Source organism: Ambystoma mexicanum, chromosome 4p (assembly GCF_040938575.1).
Source record: "Ambystoma mexicanum isolate Mex_15411 chromosome 4p, UKY_AmexF1_1, whole genome shotgun sequence".
In the NCBI taxonomy this organism is placed as follows: domain Eukaryota; kingdom Metazoa; phylum Chordata; class Amphibia; order Caudata; family Ambystomatidae; genus Ambystoma; species Ambystoma mexicanum.
Genome location: NC_090927.1, coordinates 907100946 through 907115770, shown reverse-complemented (window position 1 = coordinate 907115770; position 14825 = coordinate 907100946). Strand labels below are relative to the sequence as shown.

The 14825-nt window shown below is 47.7% G+C and overlaps 1 protein-coding gene across 2 annotated transcripts in view; it reads right to left on the bottom strand.

Annotated features, from left to right (window-relative positions):
- The window catches only part of RRAGD (Ras related GTP binding D), a 536051-nt gene extending 521512 nt beyond the window's left edge, over positions 1–14539 (bottom strand). Inside the window, exon 1 of one of the 2 annotated variants that reach the window (XM_069606500.1) lies at positions 13952–14539. In XM_069606500.1, the coding sequence (XP_069462601.1) occupies positions 13952–14093 (142 nt within the window). In that variant the 5' untranslated portion in view covers positions 14094–14539. The remainder of the gene's footprint in view (positions 1–13951) is intronic. The other variant, XM_069606499.1, reaches the window with a different exon arrangement.
- Positions 14540–14825: the final 286 nt, after the last annotated feature.

The window sequence follows — 14825 nt, the reverse complement described above, 5'->3', positions numbered from 1 at the left end:
AGTAGGATCGTTGTCCGTTTTCCCTTGTTCCCCCTCCGTTGCCTTGTTGCGCCTTGAAGCACTTGTGTATAGGCACATTACAAATGCCATATCATATCATAACCGGACCAGTGGAGTCTACTGTAAGAAGTCATAGCCAGAGGTGGTTCTGGGATGATTTGCCCTGGAGGGTGAGGTGAAATAAAGACAACGAGAAGGACACCTGTGGAGTGCAGGACTGGCAGCAACATGGTCCACGCTCATGCTGCGGAAGCACAGGGGCCCGGCGGCAGCAATAGTAGAAGACAGAGCGGACCACACATTAGCGGCAACGCACTGCGCACCAGCAGAAGGCATTCAGAGAAGACGAAAAGGCACAATTGGGATGAACCACCTGCTAAGACTAAATAAGGAGTACGCACTACCAAGTAACCACCCTATGGAAGCCCAACATACGAAGAAATGCTGTGAACTGGTGCTTAAGACATTTTCCAGTGATCGGGCAGGAATCCCAACAAGGCCGCTAAACACAAGAGCCCTGGAGGGTCTGTGCAAGGAGCACATCACGCCAAAAACAAGGAGAAAGGAGTGTCAAAGCAACGAAATATAACAATTGGCCCCAAGCAGCCATAAGCCCCACACGTGGCAAGACCAAGAGGCATTATTGCGGCAAAGCTCCAGCACGAAAGCCGCTTCAGCACGCAGGGTTACAGGACCTGGACACTACCTTTGTATTGGTATAAAAGGGTGCGCAACATCAGGGGCACAACACCAGGTAACGAGGCCCGATTTACTGGAGGGCTGTCTGAGCACAGCAGACACCTGGGCAGAGAGTAATTGTGAAGTATCGGACACTAAAGAAGAAGTGGGGACATGGCTTCCAAACCCCAGAAAAGCAAGGCTAGGCAACCAACAATGGATACTTTTACCAAGCCGACCTCGACGGCCGAAACCACTGGTTCAAGGACGCCCCAAGCAGAGCCGGCACTCGCAAGAATGGATCAACAGTTCCTAGAGGCCATAGCATCCCTGAAGAAATCTCTCGAGGCCAAAATTGATGCCATCAGTATAGACGTGAACCTGTTGAGGCAAGATGTGAGGGCACTGGCTGAACGCACAAGTACACTGGAAAAAGACAGGTGCAGAAAATACGAGCAACCTTAAGGACACTTCAAGACGTCAGGGTGCTGCAACAACAAGTGCGTAATCTAGAAGACAGGCCCAAAGATGCGGAAGGCAGAGCTTGGCTCAAAAACGTGCAAATTATTGGGCTCCCAGAAGGAGAAGGAGCAAACCTGATGGAATATATGGAGTCCCTGCTACAGCTAGAAATCTGCCCCGGCACCCTCACGCAGGGATTCACAGCGGAAAGAGCACATCGATCATAGGCGAGGAAACCACCACCTGGAGCCCTACTGAGGCCTAATAGCCCGGACACTGAACTATCTGGATAGGGAGAAGATTCTAAAGTACTTCTGCAAAGGGGGCATGGGGGGGGGGGCGATCAAATGAACGTCAGCCACGATAACAGCTTATCTGGACTACACCCTTCAAGTGAAGAAGCAACGCATGAACTAATTTGGGGCTAAAAGGAGATTACAGAGTGTCGAACCTGAAATACAGGTTGTGTCCGGCCAAGCTGAAGGTGATCCACAAAGGCCGTGGCATTTTTTCTTCTTTTAAGAACGCAGAAGAGCACAAATGGATGAATGGAGGCTGGCCTGAGTCGCGATGAGAAGGCTGATGCAGTCTAGGTGCTTTGTAGAGTCAAGAGTCTGCAAACATACAACGATAAGAGCAAACCCTTTGAGATGGAAGCTACAAGAGGATGTGATAAGTAATACAGAAGCCCACGATGTGGTGCTTATTTAAGAGTGCACCACAAGGGAGCACCTACCCCCATGGACGGTGGTGTTTGAACAGATACTAGAGGTTATGTATGCGCCTACTGCACCCAAGCGCCAGGACATTTTCCTGGAGCAATGGTGAAAAGTGGGGATGCCTGAGCACAAGGTATTGAGCTGGGCAATTGTTGGCAGGGGGAGGGGAATAGGGGAGTTGAGGTAGTTAGTTGGGTGTTGCCTACAAATCCACACGGTATATATTGTACTTGGACACCGGACTGTTGAAATGGGTTAGAAATTTCAAATGTGATGGGGGAACTTAAAGAGTTGTGTCCTGGAATGTCAGAGGCCTTAACAGTTATATTAAACGGAATAGATTTATGACATACAGGAGACTCATCTCACGAAAGAGAGAGAGTTAGCATTGGCTAAAGAGTGGAGAGGTACTATGCTGGGCTCGCCATACTCTGCTTATGCTTATGGTGTATTAATATGGGTGGCACCTTCGATACCTTTGAAGGTGCTAAGGACCTTTAAAGGCAAAGAGGGGAAGATGTTTGGGTTGCAAGGTCGGGTGGAACATAGGGAATGTATAATCAAGACCTATGCACCAAACCAAGAGACGGCAGCTTACTTTTGCATGTTCTACCCATTAATAAGTCTGCACATAGATGGAACACTGATTTGGGGCAGGGATTTTAATTGTACGCTGAATCCTATACTGGATAGGTTGGATCAGAAATGTATGCACCCTGCATCGTCGGCCAAATCCCTATGTGCATTGTTGCAATAATTTCATCTTGTGGACATATGGCAGACTCTGCACCCACAGGCACGAGGTTATTCACATTACGCAGCGCCCCAAGACCTGTACACTAGGTTAGATTATATTTTCACGGGCGAGGATCTCCCAAAGGAATTCACGGGGCAGAATATAAGGCACGAGCGTTGTCAGATAATGCACCTGGTTACTTGGTGGGTCTCCTCCCCTCCACCCTCCACTCTCCCCTAATAGCGCATATCCCAACATAGAGACTTCGTAGCAAGTTCCTTCAAGATGAGGCGTTTCGGGAACATTTAAAAACAGGGGTGCAAAATTATTTTACGCATAATACAGAAGTGTGGAGTCAGCAGGCACGTTTATAGGAAGCTTTTAAGGTGGTGCTCCGAGGGACGGCAATTGCTAAGATGAACGGGGTCCAGGCAGCAATAGAGAATGACTTACGCAATGCCGAAACCAAACTAGAAGCCATAAACGGTCAAAGCGACCTCCCTAGCGGGAGCGCCCGAGATGCTGTCGCCCAACAGCAGGAGTGTTTGGTACACTGGGATAAACTTGGGAAACTGAGCTATGGGAAATATGTGGAATGTTGCACGCCAGGGCGTTTGTTGGCCTGGTTGTACAAGAGTGAGATGGAGTGGTGTGCGATTATTGAGGCAGGGGATGGGGAGCTTTGCGAGACGTTAAGTAACTGTTTCTGTGAGTCCTATAAGACATTATATGAAGAGACATCAGACACCCGAGAGTCGGGAGATATAAAATGCCTTAGAGGAGATAGATCTTCCAAAGCTAGATTCGGAAGATGCAGACGAGTTGGAAGCACCCATAACTATTAAAAAAAATAAAAAAAGAAGGAGCTGGAACATACCATAAGAGGGTTGCCGTCAAGCAAGGCTCCAGGGGCAGGCGGTCTGCCCAGTGAGTTCTACAAAGAATTTGCAGCAGAAATTACGCCCTCATTGAATCCCTAGATAAGGGCATTTTACCACAGTCATTATGAGAGTTCAAATATAGTTCCATTGCTGAAGCCAAACAAATTGGAGACTGAATGTGGCTTTAACAGACCCCCATCGCTGCTTAATCAAGATGGGAAAATACTAACAGCTCTAATGGCTAATAGGCTGAAACTCATGATACATAAACTTGTGCACTCAGATCAGTCAGGGTATGTCCCACATAGAAATATCACATGCAACCTAAGATGATTGCACCACATTATAGACCATACCCAAGACATCACCCAGCCCATGATGGTTGCCTCGCTTAACGCAGTCAAAGCCTTTGATTCAGTCAGATGGCCATGGTAACTAGGAGTTTTGAAAGGTTTTGGTATAGGCCCCATATATATTAGATGGGTAAAGCTACTATACAGCAACCCTGTGACTAGGGTTAAGACAGGCAGCATGATATCAGAACAATGGGAGTTCAGTAAGGGAACCAGACAGGGCTGTCCTTGGTCTCCGATGGTGTTAATACTGGACTTGGAGCCGCTGGCGGTGTACCTGTAGAAAGAGTATCATGAGGCCGGCATTAATAGATGAGGTCACACATACCTGATCTTCCTATATGTGGACGATATGTTCCTCTATTTACAACAACCAATTTACAATATGTACTGGATGTGCTGGAGTGATATGCAGCCTTGTCGGGGATCCCGATTAATCCACAGAAGTCCAGCTTATTCCCCTTAGCTGTGTAGAGCAGAAGTCCCTGAGGAGCACTGCTGGTATTACCAATTAAATGGAAAACAGAAGCCTTTAGATACCTGGGAGTAGATATTTTCCATAATCCTAAAGTAGAACACAAGCAGAATACGGTGAAGGCGGTCAACAAAATAGAGAACTGTGAGATTCTGGGCCAAACTGCCACCGTCACTGATGGGGAGGGCCGCTTGGTTGAAAAGGGTGGTGCTCCCGAGGCTGCTGCATTATTTTACAATGCCATGTATTGGTTATCTGATAAACAGACTCAAGATACAAAGTTACTACAACCGGCATGTACCCAGTTCTTCCTGAGGGAGATGGTGTGGAACAAGGTCCCACGAGATCCTAGGCCTCCTTTGCTGTTGAAACTGGGCATTGTGATGTGGTACAGGGCATGACGCTTTCTGGGTAAAGATGCACCTTATTCACCCCAGATCCCGCAGTGACACTCAGTTTAGGCTGAAAGTGCGGAAATACTGGGAGCCTAAAGGGGTGGTTACATGGGACGATATATTGATGGAAGGCAAACTGAAGACCCTTTGCGAGATAGCTGCGGAATCAGGAGTTAGTGCGGGGCAACATAACACGCGCCTCACTTGTACACGGGCTGAAACTGAAACGGCAAGCAACGGGAGGAGTTTTGGTTGAGGACCGAACGATAGAAACACTATGGGCTTCGTTACAAGTCCGGTGGTAGCCATGCCGGTAGAACCGGCAAGCTGCCACCGTACTTGTGAAGTTTCCTGGCATCTGGCTTCACAAACGCCGTTACAGCCCCAGCAGTCCGTGAAGTCCTCATAGGACTCAATGGGAAACAGGGAAGCACTGGCACCGTTAATAACAATGCTGGTGCTTGCGTGTAGGTCTGCTTACCGCCGTCGCTGTGCCCAGCAGGGTCACACCTTCCAGGCACAGCAACTCCAGCAAGCAGACCTGTAGTGTGCCGGTCCGGTAACAACGGTGCCGATAGGCTTACCGGCACACTTATAATGAGGCCCTATACGATATCTCTGAAGGGGGACACACAGTAGCAAGATTATATGAGAGTCTGATGTTAAGGCCAGATAACAATCTAATACCGATTAAACAATGTTGGGATGCAGACTTGGGGGAGCAATTGTCAGACGAAGCTTGGAGTCGAATCATGGGGTATCATAAGAGTGTCCAGAAACGCAAAACTACAGTTGATCCAATTATATGTTAACCAGAGACCATATTTAATGCCGGAAAGAATTGAAAAATTGACCACAGCGACAACACAAACTTGTCCAAAATGGCCAATGCAGACTTGATACATATGTTTTGAGCCGGTGCTGAAATACACTCATTTTGGGAATTAGTGTGCCAAATGTTAACCAAGATTGATTTTTTGCCATGGTCTCCGCTATGGGATATTCTTATTGGTCTCAATATTCAAATCCCACTGTTAAGGGCCATCAAGAGCCTCTATTCGGGCAATGAGGCAGTTGTAAGGTGGGGTAGCACCACAGCGATGATAGGAATAGAGATGGGAGTATGCCTGGGGTGTGTACTGGCACCTACATTATTTTGCATTCTTAGAAATGGGGAAATTGAGAAACTATGGGCCTCCAGTCGGACACCCCGGTTCTGGCCGGAAGGATAGGGTGACTGAACCTTGAGTCAGTTTGGGTTTCCCCTCGAGGCCTACAAAGCACGGGCAAAACAAGCAGTATTGTATGGTGCCAAGCTCTGCGGGGTGCGGGGGGAAGCAATCAGGTGTCTGCACTTAGCCACCACCGAAAACTAATATTTGAAAAACATGCTTGGCTTACCCTTTGTCACCTCACATTTTCCTGTGTTTTTAGAAACTGGCATGGTGCGTATGGAGTTGCTTCGCAAGGCACGGCCAGTTCGTTATTGGGCGAGGATCTGGACATCATAACTGTTGGGAAAATATAGAGAAGCACCCAGATCTCATGTCACAGGATGGGGGGCTGAGGGAGAGAAGTGTTGCTACTCTAGTTTGCCCACCTAAAATGTGAACTCAACATCGTGCTGGGTGAAATATGGGTTAGCCCGGAAAGCATGACCAGCAATTAAGCCTATCAGGTGAAGATGGAGCGGGAAATTTCAAGTACGGTTGGACAATCTGCCTTGCTGTCTCGCGATTGGGGTTTGAGGCAATCACTAGGTTAGGAGGCATACCTGGATTACGTAAGACCTAAATATACAAGAGCCCTACATCTAAAACTACACCTGGGTATACTACCGGTAGCAAGTCTTTGCAATAAGTGGAACTCTAGGTTCCAGCAGCATGTCCGTTTTGCCAGGATCTAATTGAGAATGAAATTCATTTTGTTCCGACATGGCCCTATTGCATAGATCTCAGAAGAAGGTTCTTAAGACCCTTCTCAGAGCGAGAGATGTCAGAACTACGTCAGAGGCAATGTTTCTTTGGCGCAGTTCATTGTACTTCAAAGGACCTCATAAGGGCATGGCGAAGAAGACAGAGCAAGCTAGTTGTCTGACCGGTCATGCATTATAATAAATGATAGGCCACATATAATCACTGGATGAAATTCCATATTGAGGTTCTTGGATGACCCCATTATCAAGAAAATGATGCACCTTTGCTCCCCAGTGATGTAAGGCAACTGATCTTATTGAGATGATTCTAGTGCTCGAGAATTTAAAAAATCTTACGTCATTAAGCAGCGACATGTTAAAATCCATCAAAGCACAGACACAACAATTCATATTAGTTCAAATAAAAGTGGTTGCAGGACATCCGCAGGCACGTCATTTCACTGAAATGCCTAGGGGAAGCTTAAGTGACATCACATGACCCTTGACCTCTGTTGACATCACAGGGAGTGACATTTGACCCAGCATCATCATGGGAAGTGATGGCACACAACCTTTCACCCCTTGACAAAACGGGAAGTGGCATCACATAGCACTGTTCCTCAGTACACTAAGAAAAATATGGTAACGATATCACTGTAATATGATGTACACTTCATACAAGAATGGATCACCATATGTAGCTTTAATATAAGTGTGTATAACCCCATATTACCAAATTACTGTGAAAGTAAGGAGACGTCCAACACAACCTGGACTATGGTACAGCGCTTGGGCTAAACTGTAAAGAGACAAGAGTATGTCGAAGAGGCCCAACCCCCCACCCCCCCAATAAAAAGCAGATATCCAGTGCCTGCCAAGCGTCTGGCCACAGACTGGAAACAGCAACTGACCAACACAAGTTTGGAGGAGGGTTCCTCAAAGCTGTGCCAGTGGTTATGAATTATTTGAAACCTTCCAGCCATCTCCTTTCTGTTCTCTCATTTGGTAAGTAACCCACAGTTTCCTTTGTTAGATGGGAGATAGAGGGGAAGGATGTGCACATTAATTGCATTTTTTCTCAAATGTAAACGGCCGCAGCAGCAGCTCCATGACATCACCCCTAGAAAAGGCCTGTTTTATTATTTTCTTTGGTCCTTTTTAGCTTGCTTAATGCCAGCCTCCTCCAGCTCCTAAGCACTAGAATAGGAACTGAACCCATGTTGCACTGCGTACTCTTGTTCCCAAAGCAAGTGTGTGGCCCCTGGGCTTTCCTTCCAAATATAAAAAAAATGTTTTGCTTGAGGAAGCAATAGATGGTTTACTTCAAAGGCAGAGGGCAATTTCATGTACATTAGACATCTCACCTATCTGCAGTGTGCCTGTGATGCAAGTCTGGGTCAGGTCACAGTGCCCAGGCAGGATTGGTGGCAGAATCCACTGGTGCACACCACTCTCATCACAGGCCCAGTGGCTCCTTGGGTGTGCAGAGCAGAGAACGAAAACACTGATCAGATTTGCGTTCATGCTGTGCTGTCACTGAGTACAGCAGGCTGCTCTTAACCATTCGGTGCAAGCCAGACCTATCCCCCATACCCTTCCCGTTGCTACAGTACTGGGTATGAGCTGCACAGACAGCCCCGCCTCTGAACCCATTCAGGCATTCTTCACTAATTTACTGCCAACCTATTAGTGATGGTGGCTTCATGGTTTTTCCTGCATCCCTGTTATTTCTCCAGCTAACCAGATCTAGATTCCAGGTGAAAAAAGCTGTGGCACATTTAGCTGAATTTACAACCGCCTTTTTCAGGTGCAACAAAGATATCTGCTCTTGGCACGGCCTCTTTTTTCAGTTGCCAAGGGGGTAGCAAGGACAGGTCTTGGGGTAGCAGAGGAGGAGTCTGGGGTAGCAATGACTACCCCCAAATGAAGTCCCTGGGCATCCGCCTCAGGGTATAGGTGTTTTTCCACATCACCAATTGTTAACGCTTTATAACAACGATTAAGACGGAGGGTTGTGGAATTGCATAAAACAGCCTCTCTGCTTTGTTTAGCCCTTGAAAATCTATTCCGTTTTCTATCCCTGATCCTAAATCATTCACGCGATTGGAATTGTGATTTGCAAAAATGCTTTGCGGCTGTTAGGAAAATAATATTATCGAAATAAAGCTGAACTGAACTTATTTTAGTACTTTGTATGCAACTATTATATTCTGTGCTTTGTCTTTTAATCTCAAAAGGTTATTGGAAGTGTGAAAGTTTTATGTAAACTAGAAGACAAAATAACTAAATAATCAATAGAAATGGTTCAAGATCCCCATGCCTGCAGTGTACAGTGAGTGGAGGGCTACTTTGAACATGCTCACCCATGAACGATACACCACCGACTGAGCAGCCAAACATGCTCACCCATGAACGCTACACCCTCTGACTGAGCAGCCAAAAAAACGTACATTCCAAGTCTGTTTGTGCAATGATAGAAACGCTAGCAAACAAACTAGTACACTTTATAAAAGCCACCAGAAATGCCAATATAATGTTTTCTTTTAAAAGGGGCACACACTGAATTTATTCTTGCTCTTCAATCTTCTGCGGGTATAAAACATGTTAGGCGGGAAGAAACGCAACAGCTTTCCGGCGGTAACCAGGGGAGCCGATTTATGAATTTCCCAGGGGGGGCCCCAAATACAGGAAATGACATCACTGGCAGTTATAGGACTGCAAATTTGCATGTAGTCGCCAACTTAGTGCAACGGCGCGCGGGGGTGGAGGCGCGCGCAGTGCAGAACAGTGGAAACATTGGCTAGCATGTACTGCATATGCTAAAGTCAAGTAAGAAGGAGATTTAAGCCTTCGAGTTGCATTCCAGTAGGCCATCATTGCCCCTACTCCACCCCTCTATAATCATCCAGGTTGTAGTAGCCCTCAAAAGGCAGAGCAACACAACTAGGATGGGAGAGCGAAATGCCGTCCAATCCTGCGAGTGTGTTGTCAAACGTCAGAGCAAAGACTGTGCGTGTGCCTCTTACCTTGGAGAACAATCTCACTAATTTGGTGCCAATCTCGCAAGTGGGAGCATGGGAATCCCCTGCGTGTTCATGGGCTGCAGACCCCGGATCACATGTTCACTTCTTCAGTGTGAAACTCTGGCCAAGGCTCTTTGGGCAAGCATTCAGGATGGGTCTCACACCTATAAACAGTGCGATATATTGAGTGGGCACCTCACTCCTTGGAGCATAGTATCAACTGTTGCTGGTAATCTCACAACTGAATGTACAGTTTCACTCTTGGTCATCTCAGTGACCCCATGTATATTAATGGAGTCAGTCTCCCATCTGAGAAGACAATTATATTTCTGTTAAAACACTCTGAATTGTCATTCCAGTTTTCTCGATCTATAGATCCATACCATATTCATTCAATGTGTGTGCAGAGGTGATAACTTGTGTCTTAGAGAGCTCCTTCTTTCAGAGATAAAGGGGTAACAACCCCTGTATGTGGGATCAGGCTCATTTTGCCCCATAGCCCCTCCAGAAGGAGTGAGCAGGTTTTAAGACCCTGCTGATTCTGCTATCTGACAAGCTCGAGCCTTCTATCCCTTGCCCCATCACGGCTCCCAACATCCTGAGGGGCAGTTTATGGACAGCAGGCAGCTCCGGACATACCTGTTGCCAATTGAATGTAGACAGATCTACTATTTATACACTGGGAGAGAGCCATCAATCCACATTGGTGGTGAAGAAGCACTCAACATAAAGAACACAATGGTATAGTGTTGCAGTCCTGCTGAGAAATGACAATCCTGAGCATGTGAGCAGTAGGCTGGATCAGTGCTGCCCCATTAAAGGTGTAGAAGCCTCTATGAGAAGTGGCAGTACTGTCCCAACGGTGAGAAGTGTAGTATTTCCACATTAACTATGCTTAAGAACTTTGGGTTATTGAATAGTGCTGCTACATTCTGAGTAATTCCATCCCTTTAAATATATGAGCTCTTGTATAACCATGGCAGTGTTAAGTTATTCTGATGATGACAGACTTGCTCAATAGTTCTGGTTCTGTATCATTAAATGTACTTCAGATATTTAGAGTATCGGAAGGACAGCTCAGGGACAATGTGCGCGCCTTGGAAGCAAGACACGACAGAGCAACACAGGTTCGCTCCCTCGGTCCGCGCAACACAGGTTCGTTCCCTCAGTCCGCTCTTAGAAACCTCTGGGTAGTACACAGATTATAAATAACCAATTAAAATACAAATACATCTATTGAGGAGTGCTGGGGCCTTGTCAATAAGAGTGTAGCAGCTCAATTGAGAAGTGCTGATGTTGTCCCATCAAAAGTATAGCAGTCCCACTAAGATGAACTAGCATTGCCTCAAAAAACGCATAGCATTATCGCTGAGAAGATTCAACAATTATAGAAGCCCTGTTACAGCAGTACTATCCCATCAAGAGTATAGCGAGCTAACTGACGAGTACCAGCACTGCCCTATTTCAAATATGGCAGCTCTACTAGAAAGTGCTGGCTCATACGCCTCCGCTCCCCACCCATAGCATTCACCCTCACCACGTTCACACTCGGTGACATGCAAAGGTGACATGCAAACAGTCTCATTTGCCCTTTCCCTGCCCCCTGCCTCGCTTTGCATCTGTACCTCCATTTCTAAAAATCCTTCTGGGTTGGGTGTACCTCTACATCTGTTCACCCCTCTTGCAAAAATGGGTGCACAGATGTACAAATACACCCAACCCAAAACGATTTTTAGAAATTGAGGGACAGATGCAAAGCAAGAGCCTCTTGCTTTGCATCTGTCCCACAATTTATAAACATAGTTTTCCCGCCGGCTTTAACCCAGGCCGCCAGAGAGAGAGACACAGTATGGATGGAACAAAGGGCCATCCATACTGCGTCTCTTCTCTCCGGCCCGGGGGGGGCTCAGCCCCGACTTCATTCTGCTGGGGGGGGGCCCGGGCCCCGTAGCACCCCGTACTCGGCGCCCCTGCCTGGGACAGTGCCAATGGGCATTTGGCACAGAGGGGGCTGGGGGGCAAGCAGCAGCCCCCATGTCGTCAATCTTATGGCAAAATATGTATTTAATACAATACATCAAATGGATGCTTTTAAGCATAGATGTTACACGCTGCCTGCGTCGACGCCTTCAGACCGCCAACTCCCAATCCAGCAAGATTCTGATCCCCTGGTTGTCTTTTAATTCCCATTCCTACAACATTACCACCTTACCGACTGAGTGATTAATAGCTTTTCAGTGGACATTTAGTATTTCAACTAGCACTGGCTGCCTCCCTCGTGATAATCTGCAGCTATTATCAGCCTTGCTGCATTCCAGGCTTGCAACGTTATGTGCTACTACTGACTTCTGCAATTGAATTCACTCTCCCCTCTTGCTTCTCCACTCTTTTTGAATGCTTACTCTCCTCCCCTTAATTTCTTCTATGCACTTACTCTATCAGAATTGTCCCTGGACCTAGTATGATAGCAACCTCGTCTGTCTCCTCCCCTCTCCCCTAACTCGTTTCCTCCCCCTCTCCTCCAGCACTATCTGAAATGTTGTCAGGCCTAGTACTATAGTCGCTTGTTTTGTTCCTCCCCTCCCTTTCTGTGCCCCTCTCACTCACTTTTTGTTTTGTCCAGCTCTATCATTGTATTTTCCCTTGTTCCCCCCCTTGCCTCGAAGCGCTTTGAAACACATTGTGTATAGGCGCTATATAAATATCACTCCTTGACGCTTCCATTATCATCTAATCCCCCCTCCACAGTAGTCTCAAACATGTTCCCCATGGCAATAGGGCACGTAAGCATGTTGAAATGGGTCCACAAGATGCCAAACACATCTACAGCAGGGCCACACGTGTATCTAAAAACCTTCTGTGTCACACCGAACAAAAATACATTTGACTGCGTCCTAAAACAGACACGGGGGAAGGGTTGTGCATTCTTCGCGAGCCTGAACATACAGGGCCACGGGTGACCAGCGGTTGTGCTAAAAACAAACATACTTGAGTGAAACCACACGAGTATTTAAGAAAGTATTAACCTATCGTCACTGGTCAGACTGTTGATAAATAAGTAGCACGTGTCGTCGGAGCCGACACAGTCGAAGGCAGGGCTAGCATTTCCTGCGAGTTACGGGTTATTAAACGACGGGCAGCAACACGTTCACTGAAACACACTTCGGCCATCGCCGAGTAGCTTAAAAAAAAAAAACACGCACAGTTGTAGCCTAGGCCGGGAGGTGGAGATAGTGTATTTTATTTTCTAAGCACAGACGTCTGACCTTTCCACCGGCACGCGGGAAATGTTGGGTACACGGCTCCCGTCTCCATTCACTTGGAGGGAGTTCGTGATGATGAGCCGACAGGGATGGCACGTGCATCAGAGTAAAAGTGAAAAGCACCACCTCACATTGAGACCGCAGGCAAGGCACTACGCAGATGTGGCCCGCTTCAGCAGAAAGCAATCCCTGAGGAATAAACCTGATGAACAGACCCACATATTTTTCAGCTCTTCGACGACTGACACAAATTTTGATCCGTTTTCAAGATGCACACATAACGAAATGACATGCAAACCTTCCTTAGGATGACCCACATTTCCAAAGAGAAGAGCCAGCATTGGCCAGTCATTCACTCTAAATTATTAGCGCCTTTTCCGAAAGCAATATGAACTCTGCTGCTGAGAAGTGCCGATATGGTTTCATTAAAGCTTTATGTCAGCTGAGGAACACTGGTGGTATGCCACACCAGCCCGCTATTCCGAGGTAGATCACACTGCCTCACCCCTCCCGGTGTGAAGGAGCGTCGTGCCAGTCCCTTGAACGATTTGGAAAATGTCCCAACACAAGTGCTCGTGGATGGCGAGCAAGAGTAGGCCTGGTGTCTGTGCCAATGCATGGCCAAGTCTGGTACAGCCCCAAAGCCCGGATAAGGGAGTCCAACGCTGCGAAGAAACAACAGGTGCCTGACGCATTTTAGAAGTCGGTTTTCGAGCAGGCGACCGATGGTAAACGCGGAACGTGTAGGGCACACTGCCATAACAGAAATGCATTTCAGCAGCACATTTCAAGTTCTGGATAAAGGGGCTACGGCACCAGAAACACAGTGTAAGTGGGAATGGTCAAAGTTAACAAAGTATGATTTGGACTCACTACAATCAATGAGCAAACTAAGACTGGCCATAATGGGGCGACATTCGAGGTGGCAAGCTCAAATACTATACCGCAATAGTTGGGCAAACATTTCTGGGGGGGGGGAAGCTTGTCGAAAATGAGCCTTCCTGGGCCGCGCAGTACAGTGGGTGACGGACAGTCGCAGGGAAAGCATTACCTCCCTCCTCGGGGCCGCTCTCGCCGTCGGTGAAGGAGTCCCCGTCGTCCGGGACTCCCACTAAATCTTCGTCGTCCTCCGGCTCCCCGTTCTGCGCGCGCTGCTCCTCCTGCTGCTGCTGCAGCCTGGGCGTCTGGCTCATCTTGGGCCACAGTGAGTGCCACCGGACGCCCCAGTCTCCTGCTCGGCCAAGCGGCTTATCTCTCCCGAGGCTCTACTTCTCCGCTCTCGCTTGGCACCAGCGGCGGCGGCCCAAGGGGAGGAGGGCCGGCCTGCGAGCGGCTGCGTGACCCGGTCACCTGATAGCGGCAGGCGGGCTGGGCTCTCAGCCGAGCGCGGCTGCAGCGAGCGGCGCAGGTGATTGCCACAACACGCTGCAGCCCCGCTTCCAGCCCGGCGCGCACGCCACGCCGCACCGCACCGATTATTCCCCGCTCTGCCCGGGGCTGGGCTTGAGACGAGGCACTATTGTCCCAGGCCCAGTGTCGCCGCCGTCAGAGGTGTGGAGCTGCCCGGCCAGGCCTTAAAATGGGTTCGCCAAGGCTCGTTCCAAAATGTACTATCGTCGAGCTTGGGCCGGCTGGGGTTCCTCAAACCGAATTCCCGAAAAGATGAGTGACAATCATGGATTTCCTTCAAAAGAACCGAGGAATTGCAACCCGTGATTTTGATTGTATTTAGTTTTGATTTAATATGTTTTATTCGATGTTTGGATACAGCTGAGTAATCATGTACCAGTTAACACGCATTTGTTTTGCTTCCTTTCATTCCACTTATGAAAACGCTAGTACCAGAATGCAAAAGAAACAACATTAAAAACTGAAACTCAAGGATGTTGTTGAGGCACATTTTAGTTCTAACTAGACACACTGTC